We start from the raw sequence: 25003 nt of genomic DNA, 5'->3' as shown, positions 1-25003 counted from the left end.
ATTAAGGCTTTAGTTCAAATGAGGTGTTTTGTCTTCTTTCTTCACCTGTGAGTGTTAAGGAATTTATGAAGTATGATAATTTGGGAATTCGTTTTCATCATTTAATTAGACTATAAAATTATTTTTTTAAAAAAATCAAGCTAATAATATTGTAACTGTATCATAATCAATAATATTATAATCTTATCATAATTTAATTTTATTAATTTAGCTTATAATTTATACAACTACTAAAATTATGTCAACACGTGAATTGGATAAAAACATGTGTTCTTTTTTACTTTTTCAAATTTATACATAATCACTTCCAAGTCAGTACTACTCCCAACTAACAAAATTAATTATTTTACTCAATTAAACCAATAATGAAAGTAAACCAACCTGCTTAATCAAAATTAAATAAGGGACCTAACAAGTTCAATCCGAAATAGTCTATGAGCTAAAATCCATTTTTTACTATAAGGTAAATGACTTAAGCTTAAGTCGTAAAGATGATGTGGATTTTGAATAAAAATTTTAAATTTAAACCGTTATAATATTTCTTCGTTTGAAAAAAAAACAAAAAACCCATAGGTGGAAGTATTTAAGCCTTTACCAACATTGTACAAATAAAATTGAATGGCTTTGGCTTTTCTTGCCGGTCATATGGACTAGCTTCTGAAAACGTGGCTGCTCATTTACCTTTGATTGCTGCCACAGTTTCAGCTCTGTCGACAGCTCCAAACGTGTGAACTTGCCTTTTACTCTTTCTCTTGATGACAAATGACAAAACCCTTTCTCAGTGTCTGGTTTGTCGTTTTTGCTCATTTGTACCTTCGGATTTTTTTGGGTAAAATATTTTGAATCCACCATTGGCTATGCAGCAAAACTTACTCCTATATGTAATATAACTGTTTGGTCCTCCACGGCCTCTTCAATTTATAACATTTCCACTGCCTTAGGATTCATTAATTGGCATCATGGAATTCGGTTAATGCATGTTAATGGTAGAGAAATCGTTGAAGAAAATTAATTCGTCCAAAAAACAGAATAAATAAAAAAAAATACATTGATTTTCCAGACAATATCATATGTCTTTATTGTTTGTCCCATCTTCTAGAGTTGCCTCCAACTGCTAGATGCCAAGGTTCCTGGGTTAGATCTTTTATTTATTTCCCTGAATATTCACCTGTGGCCAAAAAACCGTCTCGTTTCTATAGCAAAATATTAAATCTTTGACAAATAATTGGAGCCAAAAAGGTTAATAAACGGCTACCAAAAAAAAGATCATGGCTACCGTTGCATCCAAGAATATTAGCCAGCCATCAGGATTCACACTATTTTCTCTTTCTGCCTGTCTGCCGTTTTATAGTTTATTCCATTTTCTCGGTATTTGCCTTATAGAACTTAACGACCGTTGTAACTTAATCCCAACACCTCTTCTTCCTGCAAACTACAATATTATTACAAGTTTCCAGGCTCCATTTGCTATGTTGTAAATCAACTTAAAGTTTCTTGGTATGTTCTCAGTCTACTTCCCTTAAACTCTACATCTCTTGCTACTTAGTTTAACTCTCTGTTGCGGTTTCAATTTGGCAATTTTTTTAACCTGTTTACAGTTGATGGGAAGTTAATAATGTGTAGTTTTGACGGAAAGAAGTAGACCAAGATTCTGCTTTATGGGAATTCCCAGCCTTTGGTTTAGTATTTATGCTTTTTTTTTTTGGTTCAACAAATGGAACAGGTTAAAAATGGATAGGAGAACGTATGAAGATAGAAGAAGAAATGGGACAGTTAAAGCTGCTGTTAATATTTATGGAGAGAGGATTCTTGATGGTAATTTTTCACTGAAGAAACCCCAGGAGGATTTTCCAGAGGTACGATTTTCCTACTCCTGTGAAAAAGCTCTTATTTTTATGCAATTCAATTTATTTTTCAATTTGACTGACAAAGTTGCCATCATGGGATAACTCTGTTAAGAAGCCTTCTTCAAGAGCAAGAGAGCTTCATATGGCAAGAAGGGATATGAGTCGATACAAAGAGAGTAGAAGAGCTGCAGAATCAGCAAAGTTTAAAGCAGAATCTGAACTCTTTAGTGCAAGGGAGACAGTTAAGGATCTTGCTTCAATTATTGAGGAATCAAATTTTAAGGCTAAGGCAAAGATGAGAGATATTGAATCTTTAAGGAAGAGTGGAAACCGTGAAGAGAAGGCATTGGTTGTGAGGAGTATTGAAAGTTATCAGTACGCAGAAGTGATGAAAGAATTGGAATTGGTAAAACAAGAATTGAGTAAACTTAAGCTTGATATGGCTTCTGTTAGGGAAGAGAAAGGACGGGCAGAGAAGGAATTTGGAGACTCAAGCTTGAAAATGTGGTCTAATGCTAGCTCTGTTGAAGCGCTTAGGACGCAAATTGAGGCAGCTAATGAGGAACATGTGTTAGTTGAGTTGGCCAGGATTGAGGCCCTGAAAGAAGTTGGAGAAATTGAAGCTCAAAGAGAAAAAGAAGCTGGTGGATTCTCATTTAGTATGGAGGAAACAAAGGAGAAGATGAAGGAAATAATTGAAGAGATTGATCAATCTAAGGAGTTGGAAAAAAAATTGGCTGTCACTTTGTCTGACGTTAATCTCTTAGAAAATAAGCTGAAGCAAGTTAAGAAACTAGACAAGCGGGTTCAGAGAAGCGATGACTTGAAGCAACCTGAACACAGTTTTCGAAGTGCTGCAGAAGTGGAAGGTTCACCTTCGTTACAGTCAATCACAAAAGAGTTGGAGGTAGCTAAGAAAGAATTGGCTTCAATTAGAGAAGAAGGTTTTCAGTATATGTCCTCTATGGATATCATAAGAAATGAGCTGAAACATGTGAAAGAAGAAACAGCACGGTCAAAGAAAACAGGAGAGAAGGCAGATTTGAAAGTTCAAAGTCTCAATTCAAAGCTGCTCAGAGCAAAATCCAAGTTAGAAGCAGTAACTGCAGCTGGAGAAAAGGCTGAATCTATTGTGACCAATCTTTCCCTCACTCTTGAACAGTTAAAGACAGAAGCAGAGGCAGCAAGGAAAGAGAAGGCGCTTATTACTGAAGACACTGCAACTATCAAGGCACAAATCCAGAAAACTGAGTCTGAAATAGACTTCACTGAGGAAAGGCTGAAGGCAGCTGTGCAAGAACTTAAGGCAGTTAAGGCATCAGAAGCTTCATCTCTAGAAAAGTTAAGATCTCTAATAGAGACTACAATGCAATCTAGAGCTTCAGCATCTAACCAGAGTTCCACAATCACTATCTCAAAGTTTGAGTATGAGTATTTAACTGGGCGTGCAGTTGGAGCAGAAGAAATTGCAGATAAAAAGGTTGCTGCAACTCAGGCATGGATTGAAGCTTTAAAGGCTAGTGAGAGGGAGATATTGATGAAAACTGAAATAGCTCACAGAGATCTTAGAGAGATGAGAGTAGAGGAGGAGCATGAGGTGCACAGAACGGCGTGGTCACTTTCAGCAAAGAAGATGATAGAGACAGAATTACGCAACCGGAGACAGACTCGTGAGAAGAATGCAGCAGCACAAAACAAGCAATCACCGTTTCGCAGAAGATCCATGAAAAGCAATGGAAATTTAACACCATCAGGACAAGCAAGGTTTCGTAAGTCTGCCTCACCCGTAATACGAGCTGGTGGATCGACTCCATTCATCATTAAGAAGAAAAGAAAAGTGATGCCAAATTTGGCCAAGTTCTTTCGTGGTAAGAAAGTTGAAAAGCATGCGTAAAGCTGCTAGTGAATCATTGTGGTAAAAAGAAGGAAAACGTTGCATACTACAAGCATTTGTTGCTAACAGTTCGGGTGGTGTTTTCTGAATAACCGCTTGTTTTCCAAGTTTCATGGGGCTTTGCTTTTTTTAACAACTTGAATTTGATCAGATTGAATGAGGCATTTTCAAATGTAATTGTGAGTGAGTTTCTGCGGAGCAGTCATGTAAATGAAATGCAGACTATTTGTCTGCAGCAAAGAATAACTTCTCAATCCCAATTATTGATATTTACATGTTCTTTATTACTGTGTTTAATTGTTGATGCGGCTTCTTGGTTTATACTATTCTTCTTTGACTTGCATTTCGGCTTCCAATGTTGCACGGTTCATTTGTCAGGTCAAGAAGTTTAATCCCTGCTAGACCAAATATTTTCCCATTTTAGTAGCCTTTGTAGACTGAAATATGGGAGAAAGGATCCAACTCAGAAATTAGGGGAAAAATGTTTTATAAATTTATACTTGCACAAAATTGCAGCATTATGGTTTTGGTTGGTGTGACACTTACTGGGGTTTGCACTCCCGCTGACTGTAAATACTGAAAACTACATCTATGCTAGATTTGTCCCATACTGACATTAAATTTTTTAATTTTGTTCCTGGTTACATTCTTTTTCTTTTTCTTTTTTTTTCCTGATCTGCAGTTTCATTCCAGAAAGAAAATGTATACTTTAAACATCATTCCAGCCATGAGATGTCAACACAGCAAACTGCAAAAACACTTCAAAGGAATGTGTAATTCTCATTCATCCTTTACTCTTCAAGTTTCATAATATTTTCTCTGGTTAACTGTTCAGGAAAGACTTTCATTTTTCAGATTTATATGTACTGAACATGGCAGGTAGTTTCTCTGTTGCAGTTGCATGATCACGGATGCCAGTTTCATAGAAATTTACATTCAACCAGGTGGTACCCCTTCGCAAATGAAGGTAGCATGTACAATAATGTCAATGAAAGAAGCCTCTTTGAAGTTTTCTTCTCAATACATACAGACTCAGATATGAAGGTTTGCATCATTTATTTCACAATGCACACAACTGTAAGCAATCAGATATGTAGCATTAGTCTTGCCGAACATTAAAAAAATTGAAAGTTGAAACAGAGAAATGATTAGAAAACAGAACTGTGTTCAAGTTAGAGTTATGCAGTCTCAAGTAGCATCTAGTAAACTGTTCCTAAGGAACTCCTTTTCTTTCTCCTTTTAAGTATGATAGCCAATTGCTGAAAATCTCAATATTTTGCTAACTCCACAGTCTCTATGCAATCAAACTAGTTAGAGCATAACCAAAATATTCCATTCTTTGATTTTTTTTTGGAAGACTCCTATAACGTTGTAAGGAAAGGATAATTAAATCATTCATCTATAAGTAGTGAACAGTTCAGAATTGAGATTGAAAGAATAGCTAGTAGAAAACAAAAGAAGGGATCATGATGATATCAAAGGACATGGAATGCAATTGTTGTTCACTAATCAGTAAGTGAGCAGGAAGTTAACATTAAAATTTTATCCAAAAACGTGTCCCTGGCTATTTCTTTACCCCCAGTTGTAGCTATAGCTAACCATCTCCATGCAATCAAAACTTATTGGACAGATTAGGGAAACTCTAACCAATAAACTAACTATGTGCCATGAATCAAGCAAGCATACAAGTAGACAGTTAAAACTTCAAAAAGTCAGGCATGCAATATCTGAATTAAAAAATTTAGAAGGACAAAGTTTACTGAAAATTACAGCCATCTCAGTCTGCTACTCTGCTACCAGAACATAAAGAGACACAACTTAGAAGAACCCTGCCATAAAATTAATTAAAACCATCTCTCTAGTTACTATAATTTGAAAAAAGTTAAATTATACAATTATATTCTGTATTCTATAAAAAGTATGGATTTAATTCCTGTACAATAATTTGTGTAAATTTAATCTTTATATTTTGTTAAATTGTTAATTCTAGTTCTTAACTTTAATATCGTTAAGTTTAATAATTAAGTATATTGATATGACGTTGATTATGTATTGATGTGAGGTGATAATACTAGTGCATTGATTATAGTTAAATTGACTCGACAGATCACAATTGTGTGTTGACGTGCTAGATGCTAACGTGACAAAATGATGATGTGACAATTGCTGATGAGGAAAAAAAAATTAATTCGGAAACACTTCAAATTTTAACTTAAAAACATTTTAACTCTAAGTTAAATTAAATCATATTAATAAAAATAATTGAGAGAGAAAAAAAAACAACAGAAGAGGGAGAATCCAAAGAGAGAATCGTTTGAATCGAGAATTGAAGAGAGAGAAAAGTATTGGAAGGAATAATCGAGAAGGAATTTTTTTTTTTTTTGCAGGCAAAGATTAAACATTTGATAGGGGAAAGAATTAAGAGAGGGAATCAACAGGTTAGTCCAAAAAAATGATGTAATTTGACTTATTTGATAAAAAAATTGGTGTTTGTGGCTTTTTTGGGATTTGTTTTATCTATCATTGACGTTTTTATTTTTGGGTTTTACTATATTTGGCTGCCTTGTTTCGAGAGAAGTTTGATCATGTGTTGGGTTTTAATGGAAAGATTGCTCACCTTTTTGTTGGAGAGGGGTGCCTTTTATGTATAGATTGTGTATAGTTGGTTATTGCTGATGAAGGTTGGGTAGAGATTGATGAATTGTAATGTTGACATTTACATGAAAAGTCATACATGGGATTAGAGAGATTCCTGAGCATGAAGTCAAAAATCACTGTCGTTTGTTTATGTTTAATTAGGCTTTGCTTTGTGAATCACTATTTTATTTGTTGTAGTTGCTTAGGATTAATGAAGGTATATATTCTCTCCTTTTCTTTTTCTGCACTTTTAACAATTAATTTTCACATTTTATTACAGTAGAAAATGGCTGCTTCTATTGCTTTCTGTTTTTTTTTTTAATTTATATAATTTGACGACAATTGGTTTTAATTTTATAAAATTTATTAATATATGTTATAGTTTCATAACTACCATGTGATCAAAATAAATGTATTTTAAATGTTATAAGGAGGTAACAACAAGCTTTGATTATTTGATACTAAGTGCATCAAATGTTCATTTTTGAATGTTTTTAGCTGTATTCGATGAAGAATTAAATGTATTTGTTGAAGAATAAATCATGGGTTTCAACATATAATTTGTTAGAATTGCAAGGTATAGAATTGGAACAATTGGTAGCTTTTCCAGGACAAGAACAAAGAAAAAAGAGGTACAAGTGAAAATATTATGAAATTGATTCAATAGATGCTAACTTTTGAATTTTTAATGCAAAATTTCAATTCTTTATTTACAAAGGTAGAAACCCCATTTTAGTTGATTTTATCTCCGGAAGTGACATCTTGATGATATATTATTCATTTTAACTCTAGTTTGTGTTCTTTTTCTTCTTTTTCCAACAACCCTTTTCTTCCTCACAACAATAATTACTATTAAAATGATAGTAGATATAGCTAAGCATCCCAATACAACAGCTACGTTCTCCATTTGCATTTTCTATTATGAGAATAATAATAATAACCTTTACACATACAATCATCAAGTACGATTTTTCATTTTGTTAAGTCAATTTTTTTCATATATATTCAACAAATGAAATGTTTACAAAACTTTATATACTAAAATAAACTTGTTTATTTAAGAAAAAAATTTTTATAATCTCAAGTAAATAGTATTTTGACTAAATATCTAGATATAAGGAAAAATTTTGATAACGATCTACAATTATTTACAAAAATTGGCATTATATGTTTTAATGTCATTAATTTTATTTTTTGGGATTAGGTCAATTACAATTACTTCTACCCTACCTTAATTATAATTTTGAATCTCATATATTATTATCAATTTTGTTTTCAGGCACAAGGAAAGAAAAAAATTGATAAAAAACATAAAGAAGCAAATGTGGTATTTACAGTAATCTCAACACAAGAAAGTGTTGCAATTAGAACCAAAAAAGGAAAAGGAAAAGAAAAAGATTGATCATGAAAATGTTATCATCAAATACATTAATATTGTTATGTTTTTTAATTTTTAAGATTTCAAACTTGAAAATTATAAATTTTTTTTTTGGCATCACACAGATGTAGCGAGGGCCATTTTCTTGGTTTTTGTTTTAATGCCTTTTAAAATGCATTGGCCAATTGTTACCAATGTCATTACACATCATGAAATGTGTTTAGAGGAAAAATGTTACTTGTGTCTTGGTAAGTGGTCCATCTCTTATGATTCTTGTGGTCCTCTTATTTCCCACATTTAATTACGCTCTTGGCACTACCTTTGATTTTGTTATTGACTAGTGAAAACTATTTGTTACCACGTAAAAAAGTTTGATCATTTTGAACACAAAGAGCAACAAGTTGAATAAAATAGTCGTTATTTAATTTATTAAACGTAATCACTAGATTGATTATCATAATTTTGATTCTAAATTCAGTTTAATCAAAAATAAAATAAAAATTTTTGAAAAACAAATGATCATTTTTTAATTTAGTAATTGCCACGTCAGCTTTATGCCGTATTAATTTTCTACCACGATAGTTTTTTGCTATGCCAACTTTCTATAACGACATAGTCAATATCATGTAAGCAAGAAGTATCACGTCAATTTAATCAAAATTATGATAAAATTTTAACCATTCACTAATTATTAATTATTCACACATTATTGATTTATTAATTGAACTCTAGTAATTCATCAATTTTGATTTATAAATTTATTTTTCTAATTATTTTTAATATAAGTTTTACAAGCTTGACTTAAACAACCTCATAAAGTTTGTCATTTTCCATATACTGCACAAGGTTGGAACCGTCGTGAATATGACTACATTGGCCCTTCAGTAAATTACAATAATTCATGTGAACTAGTATTATCATCATATATCTTGTACATGAATACTTAATTTTAATTTAACTTTAAATGACAATTATATGAAATACAAATATTTCCAAAAATTTAAAATTAATTGTTTTTATAAAAAATAATTATAATTGAAAGACAATATATAATAAATAAAAATAATTAATATATCAATTATATATAAATAAAATCTTTGTACAATAATCTATGTTGTTATCAATTTCTAATAAAAAATTGTACAAAGTTACAAAATTTGGCTTGTCACTAATTGAGTTTGAGATATATAAAGTTAATTGTCTGTTTAAATGAATATTTTTAATCACATTAAATTGTTATTAAATTATTACATTGTCTAGCGTGCCTAATATATATTAATCTATAACCTTGTAATTATCAATTTTGGGCTAAATATGTTCTTAATAGCATCTCTCATAATTAGACGTTGAAGGTTATGCCTTTAGGAAGTAGTTAAAAATCTCCTCAACAGCAATCATGCCAAAAAACACAGTGATGATGAGCAGGTGGGGCTGAGAAGCTCATCGTAGTTTGTCATGAAAGCTTGGGTTTTAATTAGTTAAGTCTTTTCAAACAAGGTGACCCAAAAATCTAGCCATGATCTGATGCTACACCGATGTGCTTAATTTGTTCATTTGCTCCAAGCTGGAGTGCTGCCGAACCAGATGCGGGAGAAAAAGGTGAAAGTCATGAAGCCGTCGTCCCTACCAGAACGACTTTCTCATGAACTTGTAGACCACATTCAGCGGCATTTTCATGGAACCATCATCGCCTCTAATCACGCTTGCCCCTTCTACTTGTGCCTATTGGTCAACCCATATCTTGACCTTTTCTTCATTACTTTGATCAAATGATTAAATATGTCTCAATCAAGGCCACATATTAGTCAATTAATCAATAAAGCTTTGGTACTTCGGTTTCAAGTTTGCCCCTAGTACGAGAAAGCGGTGAATCTTCCTTGGTTTAGTTTTGGGTTCCAAATACTCGACCAGACTAGGAAACAGTCAGTAGTTTGATATATTGGTACTGGTGATTGAGAAAATTGAAGTATATGCTTGATGTTTTCCTCGTCATTTTTTTCCCATTGGAAACCTGAAAAGCTTGGCGAAAGCTTTCCTTACCCTTTACTCTGAAAGTGGGATTGCTACCATTACTAGACCTACTTCCGCAGTCAACACTTAAAACAAATCACAGCTCATCTTCTGTCATAAAAGGGAGGTATTTAACATCACATGAAGTAGTGGAAAGATAGACCCAATCTCTGTTTCCTTTCCGGATTTCGACACTTCTTCCACCTAGTAGCATACAAAGCGATGCACATGAAACTTACTTTTCTTCTGTAAATATCTCTCAACCTTCCATTTGCCTGAGATGACTTCGCCATTGCTTTTATTGATTCTCCTTGTATGCAACTACACGGCTCACCTAGGTGCTCTAAATGATGAAGGCCTTGCTCTTCTATCCTTCAAACAGTCCATAGAGAATAGCACAGAAGGCTATTATCTGATCAACTGGAACTCATCCGATGTGAATCCATGCTCGTGGCACGGAGTTATATGCAGAAAAGAAAAAGTTAATGCTCTCATCATTCCAAATATGGGACTAGCTGGTTTTCTTTCTCCTGCGCTTGCAAATCTCTCCGCAATTCGTCATGTCAACCTCAAGAACAACTCATTTCGTGGAAGCTTGCCTATCCAGCTCTTCACTGCAACTAGGCTGAAGAGCTTGGTCCTTTCAGGTAATTCGTTGTCTGGAGCTCTTCCGCCGCCGGTGGGGAACCTCAAGAACCTACAAACTTTAGATCTGTCACAAAATTCATTCAATGGCTCGATTCCTTCATCTATAGTTCAGTGCAGGAACCTAAGGACACTTGTTCTCAGTGAAAATAATTTTGCTGGCTCTCTCCCTGTTGGACTTGGAAACAGTTTGATTAGCCTTCACAAACTCAATCTTTCCTACAACAGCTTAGGCAGTTCAATCCCCAGTGACATTGGCAACTTATCAAATTTGCAAGGGACTCTTGATTTGTCTCACAACTTCTTCACCGGTAATATTCCTGCTAGCCTAGGAAGCCTCCCTGAGAAAGTTTATATTGATCTCAGTTACAATAATCTTAGTGGTCCTATACCGCAGAATGGTGCTTTAGTAAATGCAGGACCAACAGCTTTCGTAGCCAATCCTTTGCTTTGCGGATCCCCTTTGAAACTCGCATGTCCCTCGGGCAGTCCAACTGCAGATTCTCAATCAAATATTCATAATCCACTTCAGAGTTCAGGTGGAAGTTCCATAAAGAGTGGGAAAGACGGTCATTCCAGCTCGTCTCATCAGGTGATTGCAACTATTACCGGTGTGATGGTAGGAGTCTGCCTCATTGGGTTTTTGTTCTCTTATTGGCACAAGAAGGCCTCTGTCTGCAAAGGAGTTCAAAAAGTCACTGGTTATCGTCTTGAAGAAAAACTGATGATTGGGAGGGACATTTTCTGCTTTGCGAAGAAAGACATCGACACTACATCAGAAAATATGGAGCAATGCAACTTTGTGCCATTGGACTCAGAGGTTAACTTTGATCTAGATCAACTTCTTACAGCATCTGCTTTCCTTCTGGGTAAGAGTGCAAGCGGGATTCTGTATAAAGTGGTGCTTGACAATGGACAAACTGTGGCAGTGAGAAGACTGGGAGACGGAAGTGGGCAAAGACTCAAGGAGTTTCAAATTGAAGTTGAAGCAATCGGAAAAATTAGGCATCCTAACATCGTTAACCTTCGAGCTTATTGCTGGTCCGATGATGAGAAGCTGCTCATCTATGATTATATAACTAATGGAGATCTTACTGCAGCAATTCATGGTAAATTACTAAATTCTGTCCATGGAAACCAAAAGTTACTCTTCATGTACTGTACACTGTTCACAACTATTCTTCATTTGTCTAGGTTAATCCTCTGCAAATATATTTTCCATTTTCTGAGTGTTACCATGCTAATCATTCTAATTTTCTAAATATAACCAGGAAAAGCTGGATTCATACCCTTTAAACCTCTTTCATGGTCTGTTCGGGTAAAAATCATGAAAGGAATAGCCAAAGGCTTGGCCTTCTTACATGAACTCAGCCCGAAAAGGTATGTCCATGGAAATCTGAAGCCAAGCAATATTCTTCTTGGAGAGGACATGGAGCCTCATATTTCTGACTTCGGACTTGGCCGCCTTGCCAACATAGCCGAGGAATCACCAACATTTCAGGTGGAACAGATGACAAGCTGGACACCACAGCATGGTTCTCCATATGAGTTTACACCAATAAATTCTTCTCTGAATGGATCGTATTATCAAGCTCCTGAAGCCTCAAAAGACACGAAGCCATCACAGAAGTGGGATGTTTACTCATTTGGAGTGATTTTACTGGAGACGATCTCTGGAAAGTTACCAAGCATTCAGGTTGGTTCTTTGGAGATGGATATGGTGCAATGGATTCAACTCAGCATTGAGGAAAGAAAGCCACTCTCTTCTATCATAGATCCCTCCTTAAATTATAATTGGGGTGAAGAGGACAATATAGCTGCTATATTTAAACTCGCTTTAGCCTGCATTCACAAGAGTCCTGATAGGAGACCTACAATGAGGTGTGTGAGTTATAGCTTCGACAAATTGACCTCGTACTCCTAAGGAGAGTCCATGATTGGTGAAAACCAGACGTTTGGTCCACTAAACCATTGAGTAAATCTGAGAGTGATAGCTGAATTGGTTTTTGTACACATTTCCGGATGAAGCAGCTGAATATACTGCACCATGGCATTGAAGATGTCAAGATAACAAGTCTTTTCCCTTGCAAATTTCAGTATACATAAAACGATTCAACATGCTAAAATTCATTTTAGTTCTCTGACTATGAATTGGACAGCATGTAGCAGAATAAAAATATTTTTTCTTAATGTCCCAAGCTGAGTTTATTCATTTGAGGCAAATTAGATTTCATCAGTTGGAATTCTACCTTCTGTCATACTGACAATGTTTCCCTCTACCTTTAATGACATGTAATTTGATCACATCTTTTGTTGCCCCACTATAATAACTGGCTAGCATCAAGAACTATTATATCCACTACGGGCATCTTGTCCGTTTACCTTTATTGAATGCTTTTTTGACAAAGAACATCAGACAAATCAAGTAATCTCTTCAGCTCCAACATCTTTTACATTGTCAAAAGTAAAAGGGTGTTTGTACTGTACTTTGGATGGTGACACCATGGTTAACATTTGTACTCTACATTTTCACTAGTCCTAACAATCATAGAGAACAAATTGCAGGAGTGCAAAATTCACCCAAAAAAGCAGGAATGCAAAGTCAAGCAAGCTAAGTGGTCTATGTTGACTATGATAGAAAAGTTCAAAGCTTGAAAGAGTGTTAAGAGACTGCAAATCAGCAAATACTTAGAAGGATAATCTGAAATTTTATCAATGAACTGAACCGCAAAGTTTAAGGACAGTGATCAAAGACAAGAACCTCGATAAGAACAGCAGGCCAAATGGTCTATCACTAAATCCTCCCATACTTTTTTGTGTCATTCATAACACTGCATGTTTCTGTGAAAGACCAAAGACGAACAACCAACATTCAGATGCACTTGATTCATGTAGAGAAATACCAGTTTTCAGGACTTCTTACAATCAAACAAGACAGAATCCCCAGAGGCTGTATCTTGAGTTACAGAAAAGCTTGCAACATAAACATTCTCTTCAGGTCCAAAGACTGTCAATCAAACCTGTTTTCATGAGGAAATAGCAGACAAATGCTGATTTTGAATTATGAACAGCAGAGTTTATGAAAAATCAGAGTTTGAGCAAGGCCAATTTGGGAGTGCTCTATATACACAAAGATTAATATTAGCTATCCTCTTCTAACATCCAGCTTGTATCATGTGAAAGAAAGCATCATAAGCAGCATTAAGAGAGATTTTATTTCTGGGGCTTTAACTCCCATGTATAAAACTGATAAAAGTCGTGGCTGCAGCATGTCTGCTGGGATTGATCAAGGACCATAATAGTACCTTGTGTACAAAAGCTCCAATCTTATGAAGCTTCTTTAGGTTACAATGCAAAACATCATAACAAAAGAGTCAATTACCAGGGTTGGAATCTAGACCCATAGATGCAGTAACTAAAAAAAATGATACTTCCCACAAAATAGTTTGAGAAGATAAAACTCAACAAAGAATAGATAAGAGAGCCAGAAACAGCAGTTCAATAAAATACTAAGCTGACTATAACAACCATCAAGGAGTTTTAACTTCTAGAACAATAATTTGAACAATAAAAAACTAAACATTAAATTTGGTGAAATTTATCATGTACATGGAATCAGGTGCAAGCTAGCATGAAAAGTGAATCCTGTACTGAGAACCTATGAAGGGCTAATTAAGCAAGTATTACTATGTTCTTCCCACTGAATCATGCATTACCCATTCAGAAGTTGCAAGAAATCAGCTCATCCCTGATTAGTATTCTCAATCAAGTGTTCATGCAAGGATAATTCCTTTTGCTAAAATAAGACAAAAAATTCCCACAGTTCACCCAGAGTTTTTTTCCAAATGAAAAATTAAGAAGACATGGGAAGGGGCAAATGATACTACCAATGAAACATGTCATGTTTAAAGCTACAAACATAAACATTCAGTTTATTTAATTATTTATTTATTTTTTGTACTTAGAAAGAGGCTACAATTCCAAATTGTGAAATTTGACTGCCAAAAAAAGGACAAATGCATGAACCGATAGAACATCATGTTTTATTTTCAAAAATAAAAAGGAAACATCATGTTTTACATTGTGAATTGAGCAAAATTTTCATAGCTCTGAAAAATAAACTTTGAAAGTCCACAATAGTGTAGCATCAGAGCATAGAAATGGACATTCTTTCTAGAACAAATGATAGGATTCTTTTCTTCATCTAAGCAGTACCAAAACTTTCAAAAGACATTAATATAGGACCATGAAAAGCACAATAACATTCTGACAATATGAACCACGGATTAATTAGAGAATCCCTGAAAACCAAATCCCCAAGAAACAAAGCCAATCTTTGTTTCTTTTTGTCTGCAGCATTAGTGCCTGAAACTAAAGCATAGTCCGTAAGATAAAATGAAATGATTCGAGTAACTAAAAAATTAAAAAATGGTCAACTAAAGTGCTTTTAACACTCAAGCAGCATTAAGGCTGGAGAAGTCTGCAAAGATAATAAAAAAAGGAATGAAAATAAAAATACTAATATGGGCAGTCTGAAATGACATAGAAACAAGAACAGCATATTTGAAGAAAAGTTATACGACAAACTTAAAATAATCAAATCACAATGGAACCAGCTTTGGTTACTTAACTTTGAAAAACATACTTCATTGCCTCAAGGATTTAAGTTTTGTCCTGACAAGACTATGTCAAAACCACTAAAATGCCAAAGGACACGAAGCTGAGAAAGATATACTAAAACTAATGTTTAATAAGAAGAGGTTGTAGAGGTGAAAGCAGCAAATGCAGATAGCAAGAAAATCTGCATCACAAGAAGATCAAAGCCAAGACGAGTGTAAGCCAGAACAATGAGAACAAACAGCTCTAGACCCACAATCAAGAACAACTGACAAAATCATGGCAGTTGTAGAGATTGATGGCCTTCATGAGCAACTAATCACAGTTTTAGCTACCAATAAACCGAGATAGAGGTAAGGGTTTACCCCAACAGTAGACTTGTAGTAAACTCCACAAGCAAACATCGTGAATAATGACTGTTAGTTGCATAGTTAACCACATATAGACAAAAATTTCTCACTTGCTTTCTCTTCAGTGTCAGATGTAAATGTTTGTAATTTTAAAAAAGAAACATGCAAATATTCAACATCTATGATGAACATCCCCATTCCATTAGTAAGATTACATAACCAAAGTTCTATTTCTCCGAAAAGGGGTGTTTCAACCCTCATTTACTAACAACATGATCGGGAGAGAGACAACTCAACCATACAACACATTTTGTGGAATACTATAATCTCAAGAACATTCAAGAAAACAAACAAACAAGTAAATGAACAAACAAACAGAAAGAGGAATAAAACATATAAAGCAAAAAGAAGAAAGGCGAAATCATCTCTTTATATGTCAGGCAGGCTACACATACCACTGCCAAAATCAGCACCAAGGTAAAACAACCCAAAAGTAACGAAGACACCACTACCAAAATTGTGTTCCCTGCTGGAGAGTAGGATCATTGTGGTTCTGATGTTCTAATCTGTTGCTTTGCATTGTCAGTATGCAATTGCCCTAAAGCCTCAGACAAAAGTAATGTTGTGGCTTTGGTCATGGTTTGGTACTGTGAAGGCAACGTGGGTGGTGGAGGCTGAGATTTGTATATTTGAACACGAGCAGGGTCATCATCAAGTTTGCTAGTGCAATTAGCAGTTTCACCAGCAGCAACACCAAATGCTTGAGGGTGGTGCTGAATTTGAGCACCAACGGGCCTTGTTTCTGTTTCATTATGAGGTAAATCAATAAGTGGGTGCCCTGGAACATTTGTGTATGCCTGTGAGGTTAAGTCAGCTACAGGTTGAAGTAATGCTGCAACCGCCTTGATACCCTGTTGAGGTGGAATCAATGAAGCATTTGGATGGATTTGGGGCTGACCAGAGCCAATAGAGGAAGAGGATGCCTGAACCATCCCACATTGCGCAGGTATACTGTAAGACTGAGTTGGCACAACAGGCAAGTAATACAGTGGGTAAGGTTGATTTGACTGATAATGGAGGTGCCGTTGCTGTGGTGGCAGCGGATGATAAACTGGGTAATATGATGTAACTGGCTGTGCTCCAGGCATGTTCTGTGGTATGTAATGGTACCCTCACGAACAAATTGTGTTTGTTGCTGAGGTAGATCCACTAGATTTATTGGAAACCCAGACGCCTGAATTGGTTTATGCATCTCTATCCCAGAGGAAGGATCAGCAACTTTATAGTCTGGTTCAAATGGGTTCGAAGAGGCCTTATTCTCCATTGCAGCAAAGAGGGCAACTTGGTCTTGACAAGTTCCATCCCGCACATTAGAAAAGCACCCCCAACACAATCATCATGATCCTCAAATATAGATCAACGCCGAATCCAGATAACACACAACTGTAAAAATAAGGAAAAAAAAAAGGGAAAATCAATAACCAAAACAGCACAATAAAACAGCATCAGAGGAATTAATAAGTATGAAATTGTTGAACTTGAACAGAAACGGTATTAAACTTTATAGGTCAATCTAAAGCAACTAGCAGGGCCCTTTCAGTTCTATCAAAACAAACTAATTAAAATAAAAATTGTTCCCTACCACAACATTTTTAAGCAGAAACAGTTGAAGTTAGAAGTTTGATTCACAAGTTTTCATCCCTTCTAATCGAATTCAAACATAACATCCGAGACATCTCCTATCAGATTAAACTTTTCGAATAACCGTTCGCACAATTATCTATCTAAAAAACTTCAGTTTTGTATCATATTCTTTCTCCTCATTAACCAAGGCAAATAAAAACATCTAATCACCAAATCTCTCCAAAACATCAAAATTTTCCTATACAATCCACTTAAAAAATATGCTTTCTGGGTTTATTTAGTCCAAAATACTCAAACAATATGGCTCTCTTGGTACCTGGAAGAGAAATAGGAAGCAAAACCATGATGCAAAAACAAAGAAACAAAAAAGTTGCACATTGGCATTATAAAATTCCTTTCCTTTCATATATGAAAAAACCCAAACATAAGTTTTACCTTGGTATTGAATCTGATGACGATTTAATTGGAGGCAGATTTGACAGAGAATGCGAAGAAGAAGTGGAGCCAAAAGAAGACGAAGTTTCCAAAACAATAGACTCTTGTTCACTACTAATTTCCCCTCCAAATCCCACTCTTGCACTCCTCAAAGCATCAACAAACCAACTCTCCCTTTTCGGATGACTCAACTCAGCGTTGATGCTATTGACAACTGGAAAAATAAATAATCTGACACGTGAAGGAGTAGCAGTGGAAGAGAGTCTGCTGTGCTCTTCTAACATGATTTGGAGATCATCATCCGTTGAGATGGAAATGAGGGAGTCAAGGTCGTGATCGGGAAGTTGGTATTTGAGAACAAATGGGGCGCTGAGGTGGAGGAAGGTGGAGAGGTGGGTGGTGAGAGTAGAGAGAGAAAGGGTGGGAGCGGTGGTGGTGGGGATGGTGACTATGCGGTTTTCTCCTCCGGAGTAGTAAAGTGATTTAGTTTGTGGACGTGGGATGATGTGGCCGCCGTAGCTACACATCAGTCGTAGCTTTGGGGTGGTGGTGGTGGGTGGTGGATCCATGGCGGTGGGCAAAGGGAGGATCTTGGGCCTGAGGCAGCTGAGACAGTGGGCGTTCTTCTTTGGTGTTTAGTTAAGTAAAGATGTTAAATGAGTGGGTGGCTCTGCTTTTTTGCCACAATTGTTACAGAAGTTGCTGTCTTTTACGAAAAGAAAAGTATTTTTGGAAAGAGAGAGGGCTGCATGGAGAGTGACAAGTGGTGTAAGCATGCACGGGGACAGCGAGCCATGCCATCAATTCCAGATTACCTCTCTTAATTACATTATTTAGGTATAATAATATTTAATTTTTAGTTAATTTTTTTCAAATTTGCTCATTATTTATTTATAAATTATGGGAAATTGAAATTCAAAAAATACTATTTAAAAGAGTTTCGTATCAAATTTGTAGTTATTTTTTTTCAAATACCAATTTTTATATTTTTCTCAAAATTCGATTACTAATTATGTAAATAACTTAAAATGGAACAATTGAAAAAGATTATTCTTGTTTCTTATGTTCTTAGTTATTAGTAGCAGTTGTTTTGGCTGGTTCTGTTTCACTCTTCAACATAAAATTCCAACCGCGAAAAGGAAGGGATTAAAAGCAGAAATGAAAGAGAGTGTACCCAACAGCGGATGCGTTTGGCGCTCTGGAATAGTCCTTTTCCAAACGTCTCTTGTCGCCTCCCTACGAACAGCCCCTTTCCCATAGCCCCACTGGGGTCCCAACTCCCATCATAACAGTTAACACACCAACAACTTTGAAAAAGAAAAATGGCAAACCCAAAGTTCCCAGGTAAATTCTTTCTTTATATTCATTACCAGTTCGCTTTTACTGTTACTACTACTTTGTTGTTTTGTCAGAATTATTGAGGATAGGGGTCTTCTGTTTATACTTGGGTGTGTGAATAGAACAAGCACTTTGGTTCCTTTCAGTTTTTGTTGGGTTCGCTCCTGCATTTCAGGACATATATTTATTATTATGTAACTAACCCATTACGTTATCTGCTTTTGTGTGTTTTCGATCGGTTTATGCCATGCCTTCCTGGAACACAGGTTTTCTTTCTTGGTTTAAGAATTTCTGTAACGCTTTTCAGGTTAGTGGGATGTATTGATTTGAATATTGCAACTTTGTTTTGTCATTTATTTGGTCACTGATGTTGGAATTCATATCATAAAACAAAGTATAACATAGATATGCTTTGTGGGTATTCTTGTTTATTTCCTCTTTTTCATACTTGACCTCAAATCGTTGCTAGCTATATTCGGAAAATGGGTTTTCTTTCCTTTCAAAGCTTTTGGTTCTTAGTCATCACTCTGTTATTAACATTGGGTATTGTAAATAATTTGGAGCGCTTTTGTTAATTCTTTTTATTATGTTGGTAGCTAAAGTTCAAAGTAGGAAATTTTTTCTAGAATAACATTGCTTGGTTCTAGAGTGAAGGTCTTGTATGCATTAATCCAAATACTGGTATCTGTTATGTTTTATTGATGTATTCTAAGAGCATTAAACTAACCAAGGATTGATAATTTACCGGTTATGCACATCATAATAGCCACATGCTGCATGTCTTTCCCTCACTTAGTCCATGGAATGAAATGAGTTTTAATAATTTAAATAGTAATAACATGATCCTAACTGCTTGGAATGGCATTGGGTTTCTTTCACCATTGGCCATATATAGAACTTTATTCACCTACATTAAGTTGATGGAATACTATATCAGTTTTGGGCTTTTGGTTTGTTGATGGACAGTTGATCACCAAGGTTTTTTATTACTGTTTGCAAGTCTGATTTTGCTGCTTGTAATGCATTCAAATTTCAGTTAGTTTAAATGTATCGGTTTCACGTAGGATTAACACGTTATGACCTACTATCTGCTGTTTTCAGCTAAGACTGAAGGACAATATCTTACTTCTAGGATTTAAAGCACATCACTGTCAATTTGTTAAGATAAACTATTAAGATGATGGCATACATCACTCGTTACCAGGTGGACGACATTTACTATTTTAAACTTTGGCTACCGTCAATGATGGTGACATATTTCTTTGTGTCTATATGTATCGAGGATCCCCTAGTGATCAGTTATGGTGTAGGTGATTATTTACTATGGGGATTTTGGTATTTGATTGTCTCAGGGTACATTCATGCCTCCACTGACCTGACTGTTTTCATTTTGTTCTGTTTTGGGGATGCATAGTGTTTGACTCTAGGATATTGGTCTTTTCCAAGGGTAAAGGCATCATAGCTCATGAATTTTAAGCAGTCAGAGCGTAGGAAAAGTATGGTTGGATTAAGATAGTTACTCATGCTTCATATTTTCATCTATAGGGTTCATCATTACTGTTGTAGTCTCTAAAACATAAATCCATCATTTCTTCTGGGCTTCTGCTAGCAAATTAAATATCTCCAATATGGAACCTTACTAATCAATATACACAATAGAGATAAAATTTGATTGTTTTTACCTTCCACTTGTTTATTTATTGTTAGTTCTCTTAGCTTTGGACTAATTCCTGGTTATTAGATAACTGCTGTTTAAAGGTGCATGCTTGCTAGACTTTGCTGAGCCATCCTCTACAATCTTCTCTTAAGCTTAAAACCTATTAGAAGTTAGATGCAATGAAACTATAGATCGGAATATGAAGTTTACTATCTAGGTATAGTGAGGGGTTGGGGAGGAGGGTGGTGTTTATATTTCATCCCTGAAGATTGGTTGGTTGGAATTGGTTAGGATTTCTCAAGCTGGAGGTTGGAAAATTCTGCAAATGCTAGTCATTCTTTGTCATCCATTGACCTTCCATTGATAGAACCCAGGAATAAAGAGGTATTTTTTTTCTTTGCTTTTTTCCACATTTGAACAAGTATGGCTGATTCATTGAGCTTAATATTCTATTGACATGTTTTAACATGTAAAGTTAGTAGCTATATGCTACAAAAATCTCCTTCTGAGAAAGTGATGAATATTACCTTGTTTTGAACTGCATATAGTAGGGAAGATCAAGAGGTATTGGTGTTGTCTGTTATTGTCTCAGATGTTGGGGTTGCAAATTTAACTCTCACTTTTCTTGGCATGCTTTTCATCATCTTTTTGCTTGGAGAGTGGGATGCGATGGATGTGAATGCCATATTCCCGTGAGAGTTTCATAACGATGCATTTAGAGGCATCAAGATCCTTCTGTTCTCAGTTATTTCTTGAGGCTTAAGGTGTTGCTGATGCTGCTATTTTCGTATCCATACAGAAAAAAAGTATCAACTGTAAATCCTTTGGCTAAAATTTAGAATATTGAAATGCAAATGTTTGGCTATCAGAGCTAGTCCAGTCATGTGTTTAGCTTAGGATTTTATTTAAATTGGCATTCAATTTTTTTAGGAGATTTTTTTTGTTTGTTTGTCTTGTTTACTGGTGATTTTGCAACCCATAATGGCTGTGGTCATAGTTTTCCTTCTTATGGAGCCTTTAAGAGGATCCTTTGGTACATAATCTGAACAGTACTCTGACATTCATAGATGTTAAACAGTGCAGAATGAGGGAAGTTCAGCTCGGTTCACATACGGTAAGGTCCCATGGTGTCACAGTTGCAAGGACACACATGCTTGATTGGCTTATACTTCTCTTGCTCGTGGTGATAGAGGTTCTCCTCTATATCATTCATCCATTTTATCGCTTTGTTGGGAAGGATATGATGGAGGGTCTAAAATACCCCTTAAAGAGTAACACGGTGCCTGTTTGGGCTGTCCCGGTAAATTTCCTTTGCCTTGCTCACGCAGTAAAATTCTTAAAATTTTCCATAAGCATAACAGCATTCTAATTTATTTCCCATGTGTAATAATATCCTTAAAATCGACTGCATGAGCTCTCTTTCTTTCTCTCCCTGCTTTTTGTATTTAGGTGTATGCAGTTCTGCTGCCAATGATGATTTTTCTCCTTGTGTACATCCATAGGAGGGATGTCTATGATCTTCATCATGCCATACTAGGTGATCATATCATTTGGATAGTTTACTGTTTTATGAACAAAGTGTTCTTTTGAATAAGCTCAATAATTACATCATAATTGTTGAAGTGATGATGGGAAATTTGTTTGCTAATGCAGGCCTCTTATTCTCTGTTCTACTGACAGCGGTTATCACAGATGCAATTAAAAATGTAGTTGGCCGACCTCGGCCAGACTTTTTTTGGCGCTGTTTTCCAGATGGAAAGGATGTATGGTTCTCTATTCCTGCTACTATGGGAATACATCTGGCTTTTTCTCGTGCCAATTTTTTGATCATGGAACTTAACTTCATTGCTTCACAGGCTTATGATAAATGGGGAAATGTCATCTGTCATGGTGATAAAAGTGTCATTAAGGAAGGGCATAAAAGCTTTCCTAGTGGGCATACCTCGTGTAATGTATTAATTGATGTTTATTTTTCATTGAGATACTGAAAGATTACAGATGGTTATGTATTCTCATCAATTGTTCCATTCATTTTCACATTCTAAGTTTTAAAGGATAATTGGATTCAATTTTAGGGTCGTTTGCTGGTCTGGGTTTTCTTTCGCTATACTTGTCTGGAAAAGTCAAAGCATTTGACCGCAGAGGACATGTTGCAAAACTATGCATTGTCTTCCTTCCTCTACTGGTTGCATCGCTTGTGGCCATTTCTCGAGTGGATGATTATTGGCACCATTGGCAGGATGTCTTTGCTGGAGGTCTCCTAGGTTGGTTCCTTGAACATTGTCTTCATTCATGACTTTATATATAACCTCCCTTAGATATACCATCTTTTGCAGGGCTTGTAGTTGCTACATTTTGCTATTTGCAGTTCTTCCCACCACCTTATCATGCTGATGGTAAGCTCCACAATCCTTTTGGTCTTATCGAAAGGTTGATTCTACATAGTGTCATACCCTACAGCAAAATGCTTTACTGAATGAGACTCCTAAAAGCACGGCAGGAATGTTGGTAGCAACATCTTTTCTGATTTAGGAGCAAAAGGGGAACAGATTTACTTAGGAATCTCAGACTATGCAAAATTTTCAATATGGTTTCTATTAAATTTCAGCAATATCTACCTTTTCTGGAGGATTTTTTATTTCAGTTTCCTTTGATTTGATTCACTCCATCCTCCATGTTATTAGACAAAGCCTATCTTTTATTTCATGGATCTCTGCTTTAAGTGAGAGAACCCTGCTGGTGGTGATCTTTAAGTGGTTGTAGGGCTGATTCTTGCTTTTTATTGCTTGTGTGTTTTAAATGTGCTGCTTTATTTGTTATGTCTGGAATCTTCTTCTTCTTTTGTCAATTAGCTGATTCAGCTAAATCAGGGAGACAAAAAACTAGTGATGATACTTCCTTTTGGCAATAAAAACTTGGAATGCTGATAGAAACATTTAATCTGAATGTTTTTTCAGTAGATTTAGATCCGAAAACAAATATACATCTTCATGGAGGATTTTATTTTCAAGTTTTAGTGTGTGGTTGGAAGTTTGACGTATGAAGACTGTTCATTGTAGGAAAGCTGCTTCCCCTCTCACATAGAAGCCTCCTTCCCACCCTTTCCTTCTGCCAACTTCTAGTTTGGTAGCTAACAGAAGCTTGCTTGTCCACTTATGATGCGGTGCCTGTGTCACTCTTGACATTGATACTTGATGCATTATTTATTTATGACTTAGCTTTTGATTATATATTCCTGTATAATGGCAAACAATATTGAGTAAGTTGAAAAGCTGGTCATTAATCAAGTTAATGGAGGTAATCATACTTCCTGATTGGAATGTCCAAGTTATCTGAACTTGTACACAAAAATGCTTGTAGGTTGGGGTCCATACGCTTATTTTCAGGTATTGGAGGAGTCACTTGCAAGTACACAGGCAACCGATGTTGAGAATCAACAAGATGCAACAGCCGAGGAGGTTCAGATTGCAAACCAAGAAGAAGAAAGAAGTGATGATGGGTTTATGGGAATGCATTCAGCATGCAATGCTAGTTCAACATTGGAAGACATGGAATCTGGGAAGAGGTAGCATTGTTTATTTCTTATTCCTAAGATTAGGAATATGTACATGCACGCATCTCATGAGCTGTAGAGTTTTGAACGTGTTTCGAGCAGTTTGAGATCCTGCTGGAATATTATTGTAAGTTGTGTAGGTAGCTAAGGACACTGCTGTTAAGTAGCAGAGTTTACCTTTGACTAGTTAGAAAGTTTGTTAACCAAAACCCTCCATTTCTCATGTCAAGATGTTTAAAGAGAGATAATAAAAGTGAGTCTGACCAAATATTAATGGAGAAAATAAATTGATCTATTTTAACTAATTGTTGTACCTCTTTGGTACAAAAAAAAAAAAAACTTTGCAAATTGTTTTTGCCACGTCAAATCATAGATTCAACAAGTAAATATGCCATGCGTATGAATAAGTTAAGGACTTATAATAGTTGTTGTAACTATAATAATAACAATAATAATAATAATAATAATAATGGTTATGCGTGTATTTGTAAATTAATAGAATTTCTTTAAATGATTTATAAAATATCATTTTCATTCAAATTTAAATTCACCAATTCATTCAAATTTAGCCGTATTGACATCTTAAATTGATTTATTATAACTGTACTAAATAGTCCTCCTTGTGCATTAATGTATGATATACACTTTCAAACATGTCTTAATTCCTTTCAATGGTTAAATTACATAATTTTTTTAAACTTAGACCTTGTCACAAATATAAAGTTCTGATCTCACGAATTTAGTTCATGAGAGTTATTACGGAATCTTGACACCTCTTTCAATTACCGTAACAAAATCTAGAATTTAGGTTTAGTAAGAAAATAAAATAAAATTTATTTAATTGAAATATTTAAAATAATTTCTATGAATTTATTATAATATAGGATTTTAGGGGCTATGGTTAAACCATATCAAAATTCAATGATTACCTCTCACGGAACCAAGTCCGAGGGATCAAAACTCACAAACACAAGGAGGAATGAATCAACAAAGAAAAA

General features: G+C 35.3%; 4 protein-coding genes across 11 annotated transcripts; 3 read left to right on the top strand and 1 right to left on the bottom strand.

Annotated features, from left to right (window-relative positions):
• Positions 1 to 1220: 1220 nt before the first annotated feature.
• PMI2 (PLASTID MOVEMENT IMPAIRED protein (DUF827)) lies at positions 1221 to 6701 on the top strand. Of its 3 annotated transcripts, none has more exons than XM_021441178.2 (6): positions 1221 to 1497; positions 1724 to 1856; positions 1960 to 3715; positions 4424 to 4514; positions 4639 to 4785; positions 6129 to 6701. In XM_021441178.2, exons 2-5 carry the CDS (start codon positions 1731 to 1733, stop codon positions 4781 to 4783), a joined length of 2118 nt encoding a protein of 705 aa, XP_021296853.1. In that variant the 5' UTR covers positions 1221 to 1497; positions 1724 to 1730; the 3' UTR covers positions 4784 to 4785; positions 6129 to 6701. The 3 variants fall into 3 exon arrangements, with proteins under 3 accessions (XP_021296853.1, XP_021296854.1, XP_089641318.1); XM_021441179.2 differs by having other exon boundaries at positions 1963 to 3715; positions 6129 to 6700; XM_089785192.1 differs by lacking the exons at positions 4424 to 4514; positions 4639 to 4785; positions 6129 to 6701 and having other exon boundaries at positions 1225 to 1497; positions 1960 to 4021.
• A 2893-nt stretch (positions 6702 to 9594) lies between these two features.
• Positions 9595 to 12837, top strand: LOC110425940 (receptor protein kinase-like protein ZAR1). The gene is made up of 2 exons (XM_021441024.1): positions 9595 to 11520; positions 11683 to 12837. The coding sequence occupies exons 1-2, from the start codon at positions 10047 to 10049 to the stop codon at positions 12333 to 12335; spliced, it is 2127 nt and encodes a 708-aa protein (XP_021296699.1). The 5' UTR covers positions 9595 to 10046; the 3' UTR covers positions 12336 to 12837.
• A 2688-nt stretch (positions 12838 to 15525) lies between these two features.
• LOC110425941 (Octicosapeptide/Phox/Bem1p family protein) lies at positions 15526 to 18084 on the bottom strand. Its single transcript, XM_021441025.2, is given in 4 exon segments — positions 15526 to 16546; positions 16549 to 16755; positions 16758 to 16777; positions 17458 to 18084. Coding segments are annotated over 4 exon segments (1422 nt in total). The 5' UTR covers positions 18027 to 18084; the 3' UTR covers positions 15526 to 15920.
• A 748-nt stretch (positions 18085 to 18832) lies between these two features.
• On the top strand, positions 18833 to 24214 carry LOC110425722 (putative lipid phosphate phosphatase 3, chloroplastic). Of its 6 annotated transcripts, XM_021440698.2 has the most exons (9): positions 18835 to 19102; positions 20744 to 20836; positions 21531 to 21752; positions 21902 to 21989; positions 22106 to 22215; positions 22309 to 22399; positions 22528 to 22716; positions 22789 to 22848; positions 23813 to 24214. In XM_021440698.2, exons 1-9 carry the CDS (start codon positions 19043 to 19045, stop codon positions 24019 to 24021), a joined length of 1122 nt encoding a protein of 373 aa, XP_021296373.1. In that variant the 5' UTR covers positions 18835 to 19042; the 3' UTR covers positions 24022 to 24214. The 6 variants fall into 6 exon arrangements, with proteins under 6 accessions (XP_089641293.1, XP_089641294.1, XP_089641295.1 ...); XM_089785167.1 differs by having other exon boundaries at positions 18833 to 19102; positions 22106 to 22399; XM_021440699.2 differs by lacking the exon at positions 20744 to 20836 and having other exon boundaries at positions 18836 to 19102.
• The last annotated feature ends 789 nt before the right edge of the window (positions 24215 to 25003 follow it).

The sequence above is a fragment of the Theobroma umbraticum genome, unplaced genomic scaffold (genome assembly GCF_002168275.2).
Source record: "Theobroma umbraticum cultivar Fairchild unplaced genomic scaffold, ASM216827v3 scaffold_12.1, whole genome shotgun sequence".
NCBI lineage: Eukaryota > Viridiplantae > Streptophyta > Magnoliopsida > Malvales > Malvaceae > Theobroma > Theobroma umbraticum.
Note: the sequence above shows the minus strand (reverse complement) of the source record. Positions and strands in the feature narration are given on the sequence as shown.

Coding starts and splice junctions, on each gene's coding strand:
- PMI2 (XM_021441178.2), top strand. CDS start 1,731: ATGGATAGGAGAACGTATGAAGATAGAAGAAGAAATGGGACAGTTAAA. Junction 3,716..4,423: donor TTTGGCCAAGTTCTTTCGTG/GTAAGAAAGTTG, acceptor CCTGATCTGCAG/TTTCATTCCAGAAAGAAAAT. Junction 4,515..4,638: donor AAAACACTTCAAAGGAATGT/GTAATTCTCATT, acceptor TCTCTGTTGCAG/TTGCATGATCACGGATGCCA.
- LOC110425940 (XM_021441024.1), top strand. CDS start 10,047: ATGACTTCGCCATTGCTTTTATTGATTCTCCTTGTATGCAACTACACG. Junction 11,521..11,682: donor TCTTACTGCAGCAATTCATG/GTAAATTACTAA, acceptor AAATATAACCAG/GAAAAGCTGGATTCATACCC.
- LOC110425722 (XM_089785167.1), top strand. CDS start 19,043: ATGCCTTCCTGGAACACAGGTTTTCTTTCTTGGTTTAAGAATTTCTGT. Junction 20,837..21,530: donor TAGAACCCAGGAATAAAGAG/GTATTTTTTTTC, acceptor GATGTTAAACAG/TGCAGAATGAGGGAAGTTCA. Junction 21,753..21,901: donor TGCCTGTTTGGGCTGTCCCG/GTAAATTTCCTT, acceptor TTTTGTATTTAG/GTGTATGCAGTTCTGCTGCC.